The 16,855-nt window shown below is 41.8% G+C and overlaps 1 protein-coding gene across 1 annotated transcript in view; it reads right to left on the bottom strand.

Moving 5' to 3' along the window:
- Positions 1-9,643, bottom strand: part of Gramd2b (GRAM domain containing 2B) — a 96,452-nt gene extending 86,809 nt beyond the window's left edge. Inside the window, exon 1 of the mRNA XM_028777176.1 lies at positions 9,407-9,643. Within this exon, the coding sequence (XP_028633009.1) occupies positions 9,407-9,528 (122 nt within the window). The 5' untranslated portion in view covers positions 9,529-9,643. The remainder of the gene's footprint in view (positions 1-9,406) is intronic.
- Positions 9,644-16,855: the final 7,212 nt, after the last annotated feature.

The raw sequence follows: 16,855 nt of genomic DNA, 5'->3' as shown, positions 1-16,855 counted from the left end.
TGGGATGGATTTGGAGATTTATGTGTGATTTTCAAAGTGGACACATGACTTCTGGCTGGTGTCTGTGTTGGCCACAGAGACTGGAGGTACTGGAAGCAGGAGCTTGGGCCTCAGTGAGCCATCTAGTTACTCAAGTAAGGTCTGTGTTCAACAGACGTTCTTCTATGTGTAGTGTGTGCTAGAGTGAATGTATGTATCCTTAGCCACATCCTACCCAACCAGGAACTCTAGGGGGAAAATATACTGTAGTTTCTGTGTGAATTTCCAGTCTCTCACTACCTTATAATCACAACAGCCAGCATTAGAATACTTGTTATAGAGACACACAGACAGACAGACAGACACACATACAGACACACCCACACTGACGGAGACACACACAGACACAGACACAAAGACATACAGACACACACACAGACATACACAGACACACACAGACACACACACAGAGACAATACAGACAGACAGACAGACACAGAGACAGACACACAGACACACACAGATACACCCACAGAGATGCACAGACACACACAAACACAGACACACACAGACACACACACAGACACCCACACAGACACACAGACACACACACACACACACACACACGACATTTCATGTTTATTTCTGGGACTCTCCACAGACTAAAGACAAGTGTAGTGGCCCATGCCTTTAATCCCAGCACTCATGAGACAGAGGCAGGTGGATCTCTGTGGATTCAAGGACAGCCTGATCTGCACTATGAGATCCAGCTATAGTGTGACCCTTTCTCAAAATAACAACAACAAAAACCACAACCACAACAACCAAACAAAAAAATGAATTCTCCACAATCTGATTATCCCTACCTTACAGTTGAAGAAAGTAAGACACACACAAATTATAGTTCCTAAGTTACAAAACCAGATGTATACCAGGCAGTGCTTCTCACACAAATGCCCACCCCCGCCAAGAGATGCTACCAAGCTTTCGTGACTGCTTAGAGACGTTACCCACCACACTTCCTATCTCACACTTCCCCAAAGCGTGCAGTGCACCTGTCACTTCTCTAGTCAGTAGATAGTCCCTGACAGGCTTTAGTTTTATGTATCTTTCACTTCATGATTCTGTTAAGGACATATTTGTTCCATAGAAACTATATTTTTAAGTGTGTGTGTGTGTGTGTGTATGTGTGTTGTGAGTATGTGTGCATTTTCCTGTGTGTGAATTTTGTGTCTATGCATGTGTGGGTCAGAGGTCAGTCTCCAATGTCACATTCCTCAGAAGGTGTCTACCTTAGTTTTTGGGATAGAGTCTCTCACTGGGACCTGAGGCTAACCAATTTAGAGAGGCTAGCTTGCTGACTAACTTCTCAGATCCTTTTGCCTCTGTTGATCCAGCAACGAGAGACTACAACTCATGCCACCACCACCACCACCACCACTACCACCTCCACCACCACCACCACCACTACCACCTCCACCACCACCACCACCACTACCACCACCACCACCACCATCATCATCATCATCTGAGTGCTGGGAATCAAACTCAGATCCTTGTGTTTGAGTAGCAGGAACTTTTTGAAATGTCGACTGTTTTCCTGGGGTATGGTATTGTCAATGAGAATTTCTGTCTGCAGAGATGGATTGACTGATCAGTGATGTGGAGAGGTTGGAATGTTGCAGGCCCAGGGCTAATTACCTTATCGCAGCTAGCTTTAGCACCCTAGACAGGCATTCTTTGTCCACCTCTGTGTGGGAACTAACACCCTGTGACTAATGGATTAAAAACCTTTTGGAATCTATTAATTCAGCAACAGTGAGCATCCACCAACCTCAAAGCTATGAACGTCATCAGATAGCATCTGAAGCCTATCGAGAAGCTTCCCCCATCTCCCTGTAACCGCCTCTCTGACGTTCCCACAGATGTATTTTAAACTTGCCTTGATTTATGACTTTCTGTATTCTGTAAAAATATAAAACTTTCTGAAACTGCTCCCATATTGGAACATGGGATTTAGATTAACCTAAAACTGTGTTCCTGGGCCGTGGTTGCTCAAAATGGCACCAGAATAAACCTGTATTGCCTGTAGGGGAAGAGCTGTGATTTTGTTTGCTTGTTTTTTGCGTAGGCAGGTATTGTAATTTATATTGGGGTTTTGGGAAGTAAATCCATCAGGAGGAGGTGAGGCACATCTGTCTACTTTACTGGAAACTTGCAGAATTTTTTAACAGTCAGTATAGACTCAGGAATCCCAGATTTCTCTTTAAAAACAGTATGGTGCCTATTTCTGATTGTCTTTTCTGGGACTCTCAAAGCTATCCTAGGTGCAATAAATAAATGGAACTAAATGACCATTGAAATTTGACAATAGTAGAACAATTTGATCCTGAGTCGGGTGAAATGCAGTGAAGTTGGCTAGGACAAGTCCCTCGGGACATTTGTTCCCTTAGCTAATTTTGTTTTTGTTGGTTCTATTTTCTTACATAGATAACAACACAGAAGACTTGTCATTTTCCTTCCTTATCTAAGCAACATAGGGAGTAACTGTAATACTAGGGGCTCTCAACCTTTCTAAAGCTGCAACACCTTAATGTAGTCTCTTAGGTTGTGGTGACCCCTAACCATAAAACTATTCTGTCACTACTTCATAATTGTAATTTTGCTTCTGTTATGAGTTGTAATGTAAATATCTATGTTTTCTGAAGGTTTTAGGTAACCTCTGTAAAAGGGTCATCAAAGGGGTCTTGACCCACCAGTTGAGAGCCACTGCTGTAATCCAGCTGATACACTGAAAAATGACCAAGTTTACAGAAGCATTCCCGGGCATAAGTCAGGACACATACACAAGAGACAGTCATTTGTGCCAGGCTCCCTGCGATCATTAGTTCATCGTAAATGCTTCCTGGCAATGATCCCACAGCCCCACAAAGTTGTTTCCTGCTCTGTCCTCTGCAGAGTTACAGAGGAGACAACCCCTAGAAAGTTCACTACGATTTTCCTCATCTGCTTTTGCTTTTGTTAAATCACGTTAAGTAAATATCAAATGAACAAAGACGAAATCACATAAACACATCTGATTTTTTTTTTTAAATCTGCTGACAAAGTAAGGGATTTTAAGTTGAATTAATCTGTGTGGGTTTAAACTTTAAAGGAGTGTCAAATATTAGAGCATGGACAATGAAATCATGGTTTTCTTCTGAAAATCAGTTTTCAATGATCTGCAGATTTTAATAGAGTGAAAATTTCTCAAACCCTTCTCTAAATTTGGCTTTCTTAATACTTTTCCATTTTTCTGCCAAAAAATTTAAAAGCCTGATAACAGAAGTGACTTCCCGAGCCGGTGTGACTTCCTTATGGCAGTCAATCTGGCCTAATCACATCTGTTCCTTAACTCAGCACTGTACATCGTGTGGCCAGTTTACCCACACTGAAAGCACAGATAACCCTGGTGCATGCAGCTAGTTATAATCAGACACAGATGTGGCCTACGAGGGTCTGAGGGTTATGCAACTCTAAGTTTTTCTGTGAGAAGCATCATGACTAAAATTTAGGGGAAGAGGTGGGTATGTATGTATATATATATATATATATATACATATATATATATATCTCATATATCAATCATATATCATATATTATATATCACACATCATATATTATACATTATATATCACATATTATATATTATGTGTCATACATCACATTATATACTTATTATATATCAATATGGGAGGAGGAAAGAAATTAAATTATCAATTTGAAGAAGGCAACACATACTATAACATCTCCAAATCTAGAAAAGTAGTCCTCATTCACCACAAGGATTACTTAATTACCAGACAGAATCTATGAACTATCTTTACTATTTGGGTCAATAGTAATTTTTTAAATTTAAATCTGTTATTGTAAATGCTAATCTATATGACACACAGATATCCAGGGTGTTGTGTTTGTATTATTTTAGGTTAGTCCTGCCACCCCCAAGTACGAATTTTGATAAACTATTGTGTACAATTACCCTAAAAAATAAAAACAAGTCTAAGATTGGTTATTTAGTTGTGTCATCTGAGTCTTGTCTTTATAGTCACCCAGAGGTGACTAAGCAATCATAAGAATAGTGTCTGTCACTTGGGACTTACATATCTGATGATGGGAAGGACTTATCCAAAGCCTAGCTTCTGGTTCTGTGCATTTCCAATCCTTGTTTCTCTTCCTCTACCCACGTGCCTCTGCTTTATGGCACTTGTAGGGAACGTTCATATTATGATATTATCAGTGGCCCTGCATCCCTGTGGCACTGAACAGGGTAAATTGGCTTAGTAAGTAGTGTGAATATTCCTGAAAGGAATTCCAACTCCAGATGGTCAGCAAGGTCTAATGTGCACCCGGAGAGAAAGGTGAATTACAAAAATACATTCCACAGACTCTCAGTGAAATGAGTCTCCAAACAGCATTCCCTAGGTCAGAATGTCAAAGATGCCCTTGGCTATTCAACCAGAGGGGAAAATGAGTGGAGGAGAGCAGACAGAGCTGCGGTTAAAACTGTAGGAGTGTGTGTGTGAGCATCTCAATACAAACTCCAGGGACCCTGGAAGGTAAGTGAGGTAGAAGGTTAAGCTGTGCTAGCTTGATTTAAAAACAAAAACAAAAACAAACAAACAAACAAACAAAAAACAAGCAAGCAAACAGACAGACAACCATGCCTCAGTGCAATACATTCTGAAAACTGGGCCACAGGAAAGTCCCCCAGAGGTTGGACAAGGCCTTTCAGAAGGTGCATCCTGAACTGGAAATAAAGTCCATGAGGCAGTCGAGGAAATGCGCTGAATGTTTGAAACTCCATGGCAGAGTGACGAGAACCTGTTCTGTGCTTTGGGTAAGTGACTGTGGGGGACTGTGTGTTGATGTTAGATGAGATATTCTCTCTCTCCTGGCAGTGTTAGCTGCTGAATATTCTATCCTCTTCCACTTTGAGAACTCTGACTCCCCTAAGGAATAGACCTCCTCATTCCCCCCTCCAGAGTGGCATCCCCCTACACTGTCGTGATCTTCATGCTCACTGCCTTCTGAGTTTGCTCACTTTTCCTTTCTGAGGTTCTCCAGCAGCCCTGCTGCTCGGGCCCTCTTCACAGAAATATTTGCCCCACACCTAGGAAATCAATGACCACTACCCTACTGCAGTCTTGCTTTCTTTGACTGCTACCAAGTCCTCCTCGCTCCTGGAGGAGGGAGCAGTGATGTTCACAGTCTCAAAACTTAGCTTCTCCGTAGAGTCTGAATTTCCCTCTTGTAGCAGTGACTCCAGTGGACAGGAGTGAAAATGGACTGTGACACTAAGTTTGCTCGGTCCCTGCTCTTCAGGTGCTGTGGAGTGCCTGTCCCTTGTGTCTGGCTGAGTAAGAGGGAAGCTCTGGGAGAGGGGAGAGCTAGAACGAGAAAGGCAAACACTGTCTCTCCTACCCACTGGTGTCAACTGCTAGAGTGGAGGAATAGAAGGAGTTCGCTCAGGTCACCGAGCGTGAGTGTGACTGTAGGGCTGCCTTGCACTCTGATGTCATTGTTGCTTATCTGGAACAGTCCCCAAACCGGAGCTCAGGGACAGTTGTCAGGCATGGCTCGTCCTCTTTCCTGCATTCCAGCACAGCTCTGCCTCATTCTTGACCTGTTGGGTTAACATCAGGGACACGGTGTGTGTCCCGAAAGCCCACAGTGGGCCTTACACTTAAGGGCCAATGAAGAACTTTCCCCCTTGGTCTCACTGCCAGTCCACACAATGAGTCTTCCAAAACTACTTGATTTTTCTACTTGCTGAATGACTAAGTTAACTAACTAACATATACTTATTAAGTCAAATTAATTTAATAGATGAATTAAAAAAAAAGAAATCAAAAGGAAAAGAATATGATTGCTCCTAGGTAGGGTGAAGGAGAAAGTTTATTATATATATGTGGGAGAGCAGAGCCAGAGGAGGGGACACCTGGGAGAGTTCAGAAAGAGCTGTGCTGTGTGAGGAGAGGGGGAGGGGAAAGAGCAAAGGGAACCAGGTCAGCAGCCAGGAGGTCCAAAGGCCCAAAGAGGGTGGGTAACCAAAATGGTTGGATTATATAGGGAAGGGCAGCCCAGTCCCCTGAGCTTGAGAGTTCAGTGTAGAGGTCAGGGTATGCCGTCCAGGAGGGCCCTGTAACAAGTAGGGGCTGAGGGGTGCAGGGGCTGAGGGGTGCAGGGGTTGAGGGGTGCAGGGAGAACCTGGGGGCCAGGTCTTGCTTTGATAAGTTAAATAAGCACCTTGGCCATTTGTCCCAAGTTTGAAATCTAACAAAAATATTAATTATGATTTAATTATTAAGTTGAATCGACTTAACTATTAGTTTGCCAAAACTTTTCCCAATTAAATGTATATTAAGTTGTAGCAATTCCACAATACAAGAAACGTTGCATTTCTTATAAGGTTGTCTAGTATCCTACATACCTTATTAAATGCTGATATTTTTGTGGTTTTGAATGTAGTAGTACTATATATATCATACATGTCAAAGATTTTAAAATGAGGTTCATTTTAATGGGAGCTAAGCAAGTACGAGGTGGCTTTTATAGTTCCTTGGAAAACCTGAATTAGAAGGGGAATTTTTTTTTTTTTTTAGCCTGCTAAAGATTGATAAATACCAAGATGTAAAGACTCTTCTTTAAAATCGGAAACAAGAATGTCTGAAATGACTGCCTATGTGCAACATCCTAATATCGTTTCTTGCTTGTGTAATAAATAAAAATTAATAAAAATAAAGCTAAGAAGGGTAGAATGTGGAGATGGCTCAGTGTGTAAGAACATTTGAGGACCTGAGTTTGAATCTCAGCACTGAAATAAAAAGCTAGGCATAGTGTGGGCAATGGTGGCACATACCTTTAATTCCAGCACTTGGTTCATCAGAGTTCATCACAGGCAGGTGGATCTCTGAGTTCAAGGCCAGCCTGGTCTACAGAGTGAGTTCCAAGACAGCCAGGGCTACATGGAGAAATCCTGTCTTGAACCAAACCAAACCAAACCAAACCAAACCAAACCAAACCAAACCAAACCAAACCAAACCAAACCAAACCAAACCAAACCTAAATCTAGGCACAGCCACTGTGGTAGTTTGAATATGCTTGGCCCAGGGAGTGACACTATTTGGAGGTGTAGCCTTGTTGGAGGAAGTGTGTCACTGTGGACATGGGCTTTAAGACTCTCATCCTAGCTGCCTGGAAGTCAGTCTTTTCAAGACGGCCTTCAGATGAAGACGTAGAACTCTCAGCTCCTCCTGCACCATGCTGCCTGGATGCTGCCATGTTCCTTCCTTAATGATAATGGACTGAACCTCTGAACCTATAAGCCAGCCCCAATTAAATGTTGTCCTTATAAGAGTTGCCTTGGTCATGGTGTCTGTTCACAGCAGTAAACCCCTAAGTAAGACAGCCGCTCATGTGTATAACCTCAGTACTATGTGGGCAGAGACAGGAGGATTGTTGGGCCTTCCTGGATGCCAGTTTCATTTCCAGTTCAGTGAGAGACCCTGTCTCAAGGGAGTAAAGTGGATAAGGATAGAGCTAAGCATCCAATGTCCTCCTTAGACCACTGCACAAACGCACACTTGAACACATGTATAATACACCAGACCTCTCCCCCCACAACACATAATCGCTGGATTAAAATTTCTCTATAGGAAAGAGAATGGGATACCAAACAGCCACAGCCACAGAAATGTCCTATATATGTTTAGAATGTAGTAGATGTGTTTATTTTATATCTGAAAATTTTAACCAATGCATGACTGAACTGTCATTTCAGTCATTTTATACACAAAACACCAGGCTCTTTCAACTAGATTAAAGGTTCTTCAAAGTCTACACTATTTGGAGGTGTGTTAATTTATTTTTAGGTTGCTTCCAACACACATTTAAAAGTAGCACTTATAAGTGTGAAGATGGAGAACTGATGTGAAATATGATGGAGGGGACATAGATCTGGATCCTTTCAGAAAGATGGGAACATTTAGATTTGGGCACCCTTTTCTTTTTGTAAGTTTTTTTTATTTTAAAACTATGCATATATGTGGGGTGGGGGGGGGTGTTGCACATATAACATCAGTGCCCATGGACACCAGGAGAAGGCATCAGATTCCCTGGAGCGGGAATTACAGGGAGTTGTGAAACACTAGATGTAGACGCTGGGAACAGCCCACCAGTCTTCTGCAAGATTAGCAAATGCTCTTAACTGCTCAGCCTTTTCTGCATTTCTTTTTATTATACATTTTTTTTTAAAAAGTTGAAAATTGTCTTCATTATGTTTACTTAAACCATAGGTACTAATATATTTTTTTTGCTACTGCACCTAATTCTTTCCCTTTATTTTTGCATACCAAAGAAGGGCTTGGATGTGGGTTTAACAGATGGGCTAAGGAGACAGCATTTGAAGGACCACTGAAACTCCACAAAACATGAACAGCAGGGGTTTTACATTTCATTTTTTTAGAAGCTTTATTTAATTTTATTTTCTGTGCGTGAGTGTTTTGCCTGCATGCCTATCCACATATGTGCAGTGCCCAAGAAGGAGAAGAGGGTGTCAGATGTCCTGGCATTGGAGTTACAAACAGTCCTGAGCTGTCATGTGGGCTCTGGGAAGTGAACCCAGGTCCTCTGCAAGAGATGCTGGTGCTCTCTTAGCTGATGAACCATCCCTGCAGCTCAGAGTTTTACACTTTCAGTCACTCAGCTAGCCACTAATGACGGTGGAAAAAAGTAAGCTAACAACATGAAAATGTATGAAAGGATCATTGAAACTAAATTAACAAGGAACTGAGTTTTCATTAGTAATATGCAATTACACAATATCAGAGCGGTGTGTTGATATTAACACAGCTAAAAAGGGACACAGCCTGACTATGGTCAAAGGTTCTGAAAGTCACTGTACAGGAAAGAGCTGAACCAGAGCACATAGTAATACTTTAGTATTTAATTAGAAAGGCAAAAAGAGGACAATTGTCTGAATGTTTTAAAAACTACTACCTAATTAAACAGCATCTTAATAATAAGCCAGGAATTCTGACACCATAGTAGGTTTCTGCTTTGTTTGTCTAACCCTGCTCCTTGAAACTCTACAGCAAGTCAGGGACTGAGGAGATTCCCAGGGTCTAGTTTTCTGATATGAAAAGAGTATGGAAGAAGAATGAAAGATTGAGCTTAGTGTAGGCAATGTATATACTTCCCCCTCAGTTCATATCCGTCCTCTCTCCACTCCCTTCTAAATGCACCTTGGAGGATACTTGGCCTATGAAGTCTCTTTCCCCTGGTCCAGTGTTCCTCCAAGGAACTGAGTTCTTAGCTCTCCAAGGGCCACCTGCTAGGTGGCTAGAGGTGGCCCGGGGAGTGTGATGGAGAGCCAGGTTGCACCTACCTGAGAAACACGGAGCTTGGGCTGTCAGTGGAGCTGTGTGGGGCCTCAGGACTGGTCTTCAGGTTGCTGGGAATGTCGAACTTGAACACATTGTCTCTGGAGGAAAGACGTTTCTTCACCATTCTGGTCTTGGCCACCACCACCACTCCAAAGCATCAGCTCAAAAGCTCATTTCTAGAGCTCTCAAATAAAGTGAAAAGTGCTGTATTTCAGCTTGTTACAGCGCCTGCCATGCAGGAAGTTCCTACCTGACTCTGATCTAGCCCAGGCAATTTTTTTTTTTTAAGTTAGTTAATGAGTAACCCTATCAGTATGACACAGCATGGTTCTCATCCCACTGACATTTGCTCTGAAAGAGAAACAGATGTGTTTGGGGAGTTCAGCTCTCTCACTTTGGTAATATGAACATTGCTGAATCTGTGGACTTAGGCAGGAAAACTTATGGAAAAATAAACAGTTTAACCAAAACACAGACAGAGGAGCAGAGCGGGCTGCAGGTGGACATTAAAAACAGGATGACCTTGCTAACAGCCCGAGCCTGCTGGGCAGGGTGAGGAATGTAGATGTGCTATTTCCCCACACATACAGGAAGTAATCCTCATCATTATGCCCAGGATGCTTAAAGCTACGTGAGCTTTGGTCCTCAGGACTTGAAGGGTCCTGGAATTCTGGTGGATGTAACAAGGCAAAGTCAGGTCCTGGAATTCTGATGGATGTAACAAGGCAAAGTCAATTGAATACAAACTCTCTGGCTGTGCATTCTGTCAAGTTATAGCCGGCCACAACCTTTAAGAAAACCTCAACAGCAAAGACACTAAGAAGCAAGAGTTTGGGTCTCATCTCTGTTACTTGCTGACTGGGCAATCATATGATCCTTACCCTACTGGGTGTGGTATCTGTCTTTCCACCTCACAGACTTAGAAGATAATAACATGGAAGAATGCCCATGGTGATTTGTAACTAAACATGGGCTGATATACACTGTACACAAACCCAGGAAGTCCAGAGAGGACAATTCTTTATGTGATAGCATTCAACCATGGATGCTCATGTGATGGAAAACTTCGAACTCCTCCCCCTAGTGTCTCTACAGCAAGGAGTGTTTGCTCCGGAGGAGTTTGGGTTCTTTCCTTGTGGTTTTAGTGATTAGCCAGTGACATTGAGAAAAGTACAGATTTGGAATGTGGAAGGCAACACAGTTTCCTGGGAAATCAAACCTTCAGCCTTGGCCTCATCTCTGCAAGATAATCAGCCAGGGGCAAGTTTTGCTGATTGCCCCACTGTCTCCAGGCTCACTTTAGAATTAGACAATGTGTGTGTACTGCAGTGGAACTTTCCCACTACCCAGTAGGATGACCTGTTTATCTTTGTCTGACTTGAATTTTTCTGGTTTGAGGCCTGGATGTCATGACTCCTAGGAGTCAACCATTGCTTGACAAACATGACAGGTGGCCACACTGGTGTCCTGGGCTGAGACGCTGATGGTGTCTTGGACCCAACTATTCCCTTGTACTTCCTGATGAGGCATAGTCTATGTCTCTGTTCTGTTACATTTTCTTGGTATTTCCTTTGTGTGGGAAATCACATTGCAAAGCCATGGCATGAAATCTAACGTTGCATGAAACTGATCATCATAGCTCTTAGAAAAGCATCGTTCACATGATAGTTTCTACCCTTTGTTAAGAAAAGCCTGCTCTGCCCAGATATTAACTACCAGTGTTGTGTAGGATGTTGCTTCTCTCCTCCAGGTATGGATTTTAGCCAGAAGCAGTGTTTAACTCAGAATAAAATGTGATTAAAGGAGAATGTTCTAGTGTCATAGCTTTCACTAGGAAAGCTTTCCTAGCTCTTGATTAACAAAGCACGCATCTATTGGCAAAGCTTTCGGCTAGCCCGCGGCCTTCACTGCATCCCTGCCTGCTCTGTGGCTCATTCTCACAATCTGAATTTCAGTGTTAAAGTCTTGGTCTAGACGATGTTCAAAATCTTCTCAGCCTTTTTGTGTAGACACCACTGAGTAAAATTTGACTCTAAGTATTTTTTCAATTTATTCTTCAATCAAACAAGGTCCATAGTTCCAACAACTTGGCATTGTGCAATGATGATAGTCTTGTTTACTTGAGCCCAGGTGTTCTGAAGTCCATGTCTGAAGAAGTAATTTGCCTTCTGCTGCTAGGCTAGAGCTGAAACGTGGGCGCTATGGCTGTTTAATCTTCTTTCCTTCTCTTTCTTCTCTCCCCTGTCTTTTCTAGGAATGTAGGGTTTGGCTATCAAGGCATACAGTCGACATCAGACAAACATCAGACAAACATCAGACAAACATCAGACAAAACATCAGACAAACAGTTTCAAAACAGCTTCCCAGAGGTATGGGATATCAATTTCTACTGATAAGTGGATGTTTCTCTGTACTTAAGCAAAATTAGAAAGATTTGTACTCTGAGATTCAGCTGGTGAATTAATCTGTCTTGGCGCATATGAATAACATCAGTTTGTGTGCTGTAAGGTTATGTTACTACCATTTGGGAATAGAAGGTTTGAGTGTGCAGTTTGTACACAGACAGATTCAGAAAAATACTATGGACGACAGTGAAGACTATGACTTATTAAAAATTATTTATATTTAATTATCTATATGCTCTTGGGTACTGTGTGGTATATGTGAGTGTAGGTGTCTACAGAGGCCAGAAGAGTGCGTTTGATACCCTGGAGCTGGAGTTACAGACAATTGTGATCAGTCCATTGAGAGCTCTGGAAACCGAACTTGGGTCCTCTATAGAAGACCTTTTGTAAAAAGAAGCAGTATGTGCTTTTAACTGCTGGGCCATCTTCTCTAGCCATGATTGTGATTTTTGAGCTGGCTACATTTTCACTAATTTTGAGTAGATTCACACATAGCACAATTAAAAAGTATGGTTTCTTTTTCTCACTGTGAGTGTGTCTGTAGCTCTGTGCCTGCACATGCCTTGTAAGAGACCCAATCCCACAAGCAGAGCCAAGAATCTTGGGACTCCAAATGTACCCATTCATGGTAATGGTTCCATCAAGTAGCTGGTATTGCTCCAGGCTAACTCATGGGTAGCATTCCATATAAAGTTCTTTTTGGTGTCTTTAAAATCTTCTGTTTTATGTTGTTTTATGATAAAGATTAGAGATAAGGTTAATTCAGCTCAAGCTGTACCTACCTCTCTACTGTAACCACCGAGGTATTTTAAACTTGCCTTGATTCATGACTTTTTTTCATCTATAAAACTATAAATCTTTATGAAATTGCTTCTTCATTGGAACATGGAATTTTGGGTAACCCAAATCTGTGGTCCTGGGCCATCGTCACTCAGATTGTCTCCAGAGCAAACTATCTTTGAAAGGATACAGTGAGAAGAAAGACATTGGCCTTGACAATATAAAAATACATAACTCTCTGCAGGGGTCATGATAATAGAAGAGATTTTGCCCCTGGAAAGATTAGAAAATTAATCTCTCAACTTCAGGAAACAGAACACACTTGAGGTAACCTTTTCCCTTGTGCATTTGGTCTTTGTGACAGAAAGGAAAGAGACTTGAAAACTCAATTTCCACTCCTAGCCCAACCACCAGCTTGACCAGATATTTTCATTGTTGTAAATTATGTTTGCTTACTTTTATAAATTAAATCACAATTTTTGATTTTGGGCTGGTAAGGGGGCTTTAGTGTTAAAAATGCTTGTGACCAAAGCTGACCAATTCTTGGAAACCATGTGGTGGGAGCAGAGAACAGATTCTGGCAACTTCTGACTTCTACATCCAGTGTGACAGTGTACACTCCCACAACAGAAAATAAAGATAAAAATTATAAAGCCTGATTTTCCTTCCCCCTCCTCCTTTCCTCTCCTTCTCCTTCCTCATCTCCATCTGTTCCTCCTCTTTCTCTTCTCAACACCTTTGCAAGGCCCACTGCTCAGAGCCCACATCTCTAGGTCACAGTTCCATCCTCATTTCATTTCACCAAAGATGCTAGGCCTCCTCCCTCTGGTGATGGGGCTGCTCTCCTGCTGAGGTGATACAGCACCCTTCACTAGCAGTGTCTTCTACAGGAGCCTGAGGGAGAGGCGTGAATGTGGGTTCAAAGTGGTTATCATTTCTGTCAGATTTATCAGAGTGCCTGTTTGTGTCAGGGACAACTGTACATTTCTTTAGTTGATCCTATTCTTGATCCAATTCAGGGTGGCTGAGGCTCTGTTGGAAGGAAGACACCACTCATGCCATATGCCTATCTCGGGTGAGCTCTTTAAAAGAGACTTGGCTGCAGTTGACTGAAAAATTCAACCCACAGCAGGGTTGCCTTTAAAATACCTAACTAATGCTATGAGCTTCTGAGATGGTTTGAATATGCTTGGCCCAAGGAGTGGCACTGTTAGGAGGTGTGTCCTTGTTGGAATAGGTGTGGCTTTATTGGAGGAAATGTGTCACTGTGGGCGTGGGCTTTAAGACCCTCATCCTAGCTCCCTAGAAGCCAGTCCTCTCCTAGTGGTTTTCAGATGAAGATGCAGAGCTCTCAGCTCCTCCTGCACCATGTCTGCCTGGATGATGCTATGCTTCTGCCTTGATGATACTAGACTGAACCTCTGAACTTGTAAGCCAGCCCCAATTAAATGTTGTCCTTATAAGAGATGCCCTGGTCATGGTGTCTGCTGACAGCAATAAAACCCTGACTAAGACACTTCCTTACTCTCTTTGTAGTTGCCCGTTGCCAGGGGGTGGACCTCCGTGCTACCTTAGCTCCAGAAACATGGCCTTTGTTCCTTCTCGTTTCCATTGCTTGCCTGCCCTGGAGTTTTCCTTTTAAACTTTAATACATTGTCCTTAATCTTCTTGAGTCCATTCTTTGTCCTTGTGCTTCTGTTTGTACCCACTCTTTAATTCTTTTATCAATGAGACTGAAAACCTCAAAGGAGAACCCTGATTTCACTCGTATCATCTGATGGTTCTGTTGGGACTCTCCCAGATTTCTGGGAACATGTAGTTTTTGTCTTTTTATGAGTGAAGACAATCAACCAGTTCCTGTACCCCTAGATGCTTCATGATCCCTAGTACCCAAGTAACAATGTCATGTGCTTTCAACTCCAGTGCCTGGGAGTAAGAGATGGGATGGAATCAAGCAGATTCTATGGACTTGATGGGTCAGTCTAGTCAGAGCTGTGACACATATACATACAACACACACACACACACACACACACACACACACACACACACCATTTGCCATTCATTTTCAGCATTCCATTGTTGTGACTGACTAACCCATTTCATATTTAGCAATGCTATGTTAATAAGCTGGTTTTCCAGAAAACAAAGCTCTACTGTGTTGTGGTGGATGACTTCCACTGTATAAATTTTCCCACGTGGCTGGTCCCAGCATGATAGCCCCATGGCTCCGTGACAGTCAGTCCTTGTGAATCTGCACAAACTGACTCCCTTGCAGAAGACAGACACTTTGACTTTGGCGCCTGGGTGCTGGGTGAAGCACCTCCATCTCTCCCCAGGACACTAGATTTACAAAGCCCTGTTCTTTGATTTAATTAGCATTATGAGCAGACAGATTGCATAGCAGCTATTGTATACTCTGCCTTTGGCTATATATAAGTTGGTAATTATTTTTTGAGATATTATTTGTGCCTCTATAGGGGCATTTTTGGTGATATTATTAGAGTAAGATATAACATAAAAGTTATAATTTTCAAGTGAATAGGTTGGTAGTGTTATTGATAAAACAAATGTATGCTTATTTATTATTCTGAAAACACATAAAACATAAAGAAGAAGTTAAACATTGTCTGTAATCTGTATCCCTGAGAACATTACTATTCACATTGGAGTGTCATCAAATTTACATTTTACTCCCAAAGTTTGCCAAAGTAGTTTGGTAATCTTTAAAGTACATCCAACATGACTAAATATACTCGATAGTCTTTATTTAAAGAGAGTAATTAAAAATCCATCTTCTTAGCTCCTTCCTTACCAGAGGCCAAAGGCAGTTGAGATGACATTATGAATATCCTTGAGCCATCTTATGACACAGATCTGTATTCGCCAATGGCTATGATGATTTTGAGATGAATCAAGAAACTCGACACCTAGGGACTACTATGGACAAAGCATCCATTTAATATATTCATGTTAGAGAAGTCTCATCTCAGTGTGGAGGGGATGATGACTCTCTCAAGCTCACAGGAATAATCAGTAGCAAGACTAGCACCACTTCCAGCCCCCCTTCATTACTGACTCTATTCATTTATGAGTCTATAACTTTCTGCATCATGGTGCTGTGTAGAACCACTCCTCCTTGTGATACACAGGAGATCAACTCCCTTCAGGGGCAATCCACCAATATTTGTTGTTTTTTTCCTTTTGTTTCTTTCTGATTTCTCCTGTGTAACCCAGCTTAGCCTTGAGCTGCTGACCATCCTGCTGTTTCCTCTCAATTGCTGGGACAGCAGATCTTTATCACCTCACCAGCAACTCATATAGAGAGATGTGACCCTATGTGTGTCCCTGTCCATCCATCCATCTGTCTGTCTATCTGTATGTCTGTGTATTTCTACATTTTACTTTCAGACATTATCTGTTTGAGAATTTGTCATCAATTATATATATGTGTATGTGTATATGTATATGATATTTTTCATTATATTCTAAATTGGCTTCTGGGGCTAGTACATATTTTGTTTTTAAAAATGTTTGAATTTCTTAAAATTTATTTTTGTTTAATGTATATGGGATTTTTGCCTTCATGTGTGTTTATGGGCCACATGTGAACAGTACCTACAAAGGCCAGAAGATGACCTTGGACTGGAACTATAGATGGTTGGGAGCTACCTTGTGTGGTGGGAGTTGAATCTGGGTCCTATGGAAGAGCAGCCATTGCTCTTAACTCCTGAACCATCTTTCCAGCCCCATGTTTGAATTCTTAATGTGTTGCTTTCATATCCTGGGATCTTATAAATTCCTACGTTTTAGTTTCTTAATCTGTAAAGAGATAACAAGGGGATCTACCAGCAGGTTTGTAAAGAATTTGAATGTGACTAAACATCCAGTGGACACTTAGCAACTCGCTAGCTGCCTGACAGCGTTTCTCATTGCTTTTATATTCTCAGTAAAATGTGATGCATTATTTAAAGCAACTGATTATCTGTATACACACTTATGAGTATGTGTGGACAAGTGTGCCACAAGTGTGCTGGTGAGAGTCAGAGGATAGCTGGTAGAAGTCAGTTCTTTCCACCATGTGGGGCTCAGTGATCAAACTCACTCCTGCTGAGCCACCTCCTTGGCCCTAACTTGTTTCAAACAGCCGTATGATAATATAATCCATATAATACAAAGTTCATCTGTATAAGTATCCAGTGTAGAATACCTAGAGTTGTGCAACCATCCTCAGCATCTAATTTTAGAACATTTGCATCACTCCTA

This window comes from Grammomys surdaster, unplaced genomic scaffold (assembly GCF_004785775.1).
Source record: "Grammomys surdaster isolate TR1022 unplaced genomic scaffold, NIH_TR_1.0 278, whole genome shotgun sequence".
Lineage (NCBI taxonomy): Eukaryota > Metazoa > Chordata > Mammalia > Rodentia > Muridae > Grammomys > Grammomys surdaster.
Note: the sequence above shows the minus strand (reverse complement) of the source record. Positions and strands in the feature narration are given on the sequence as shown.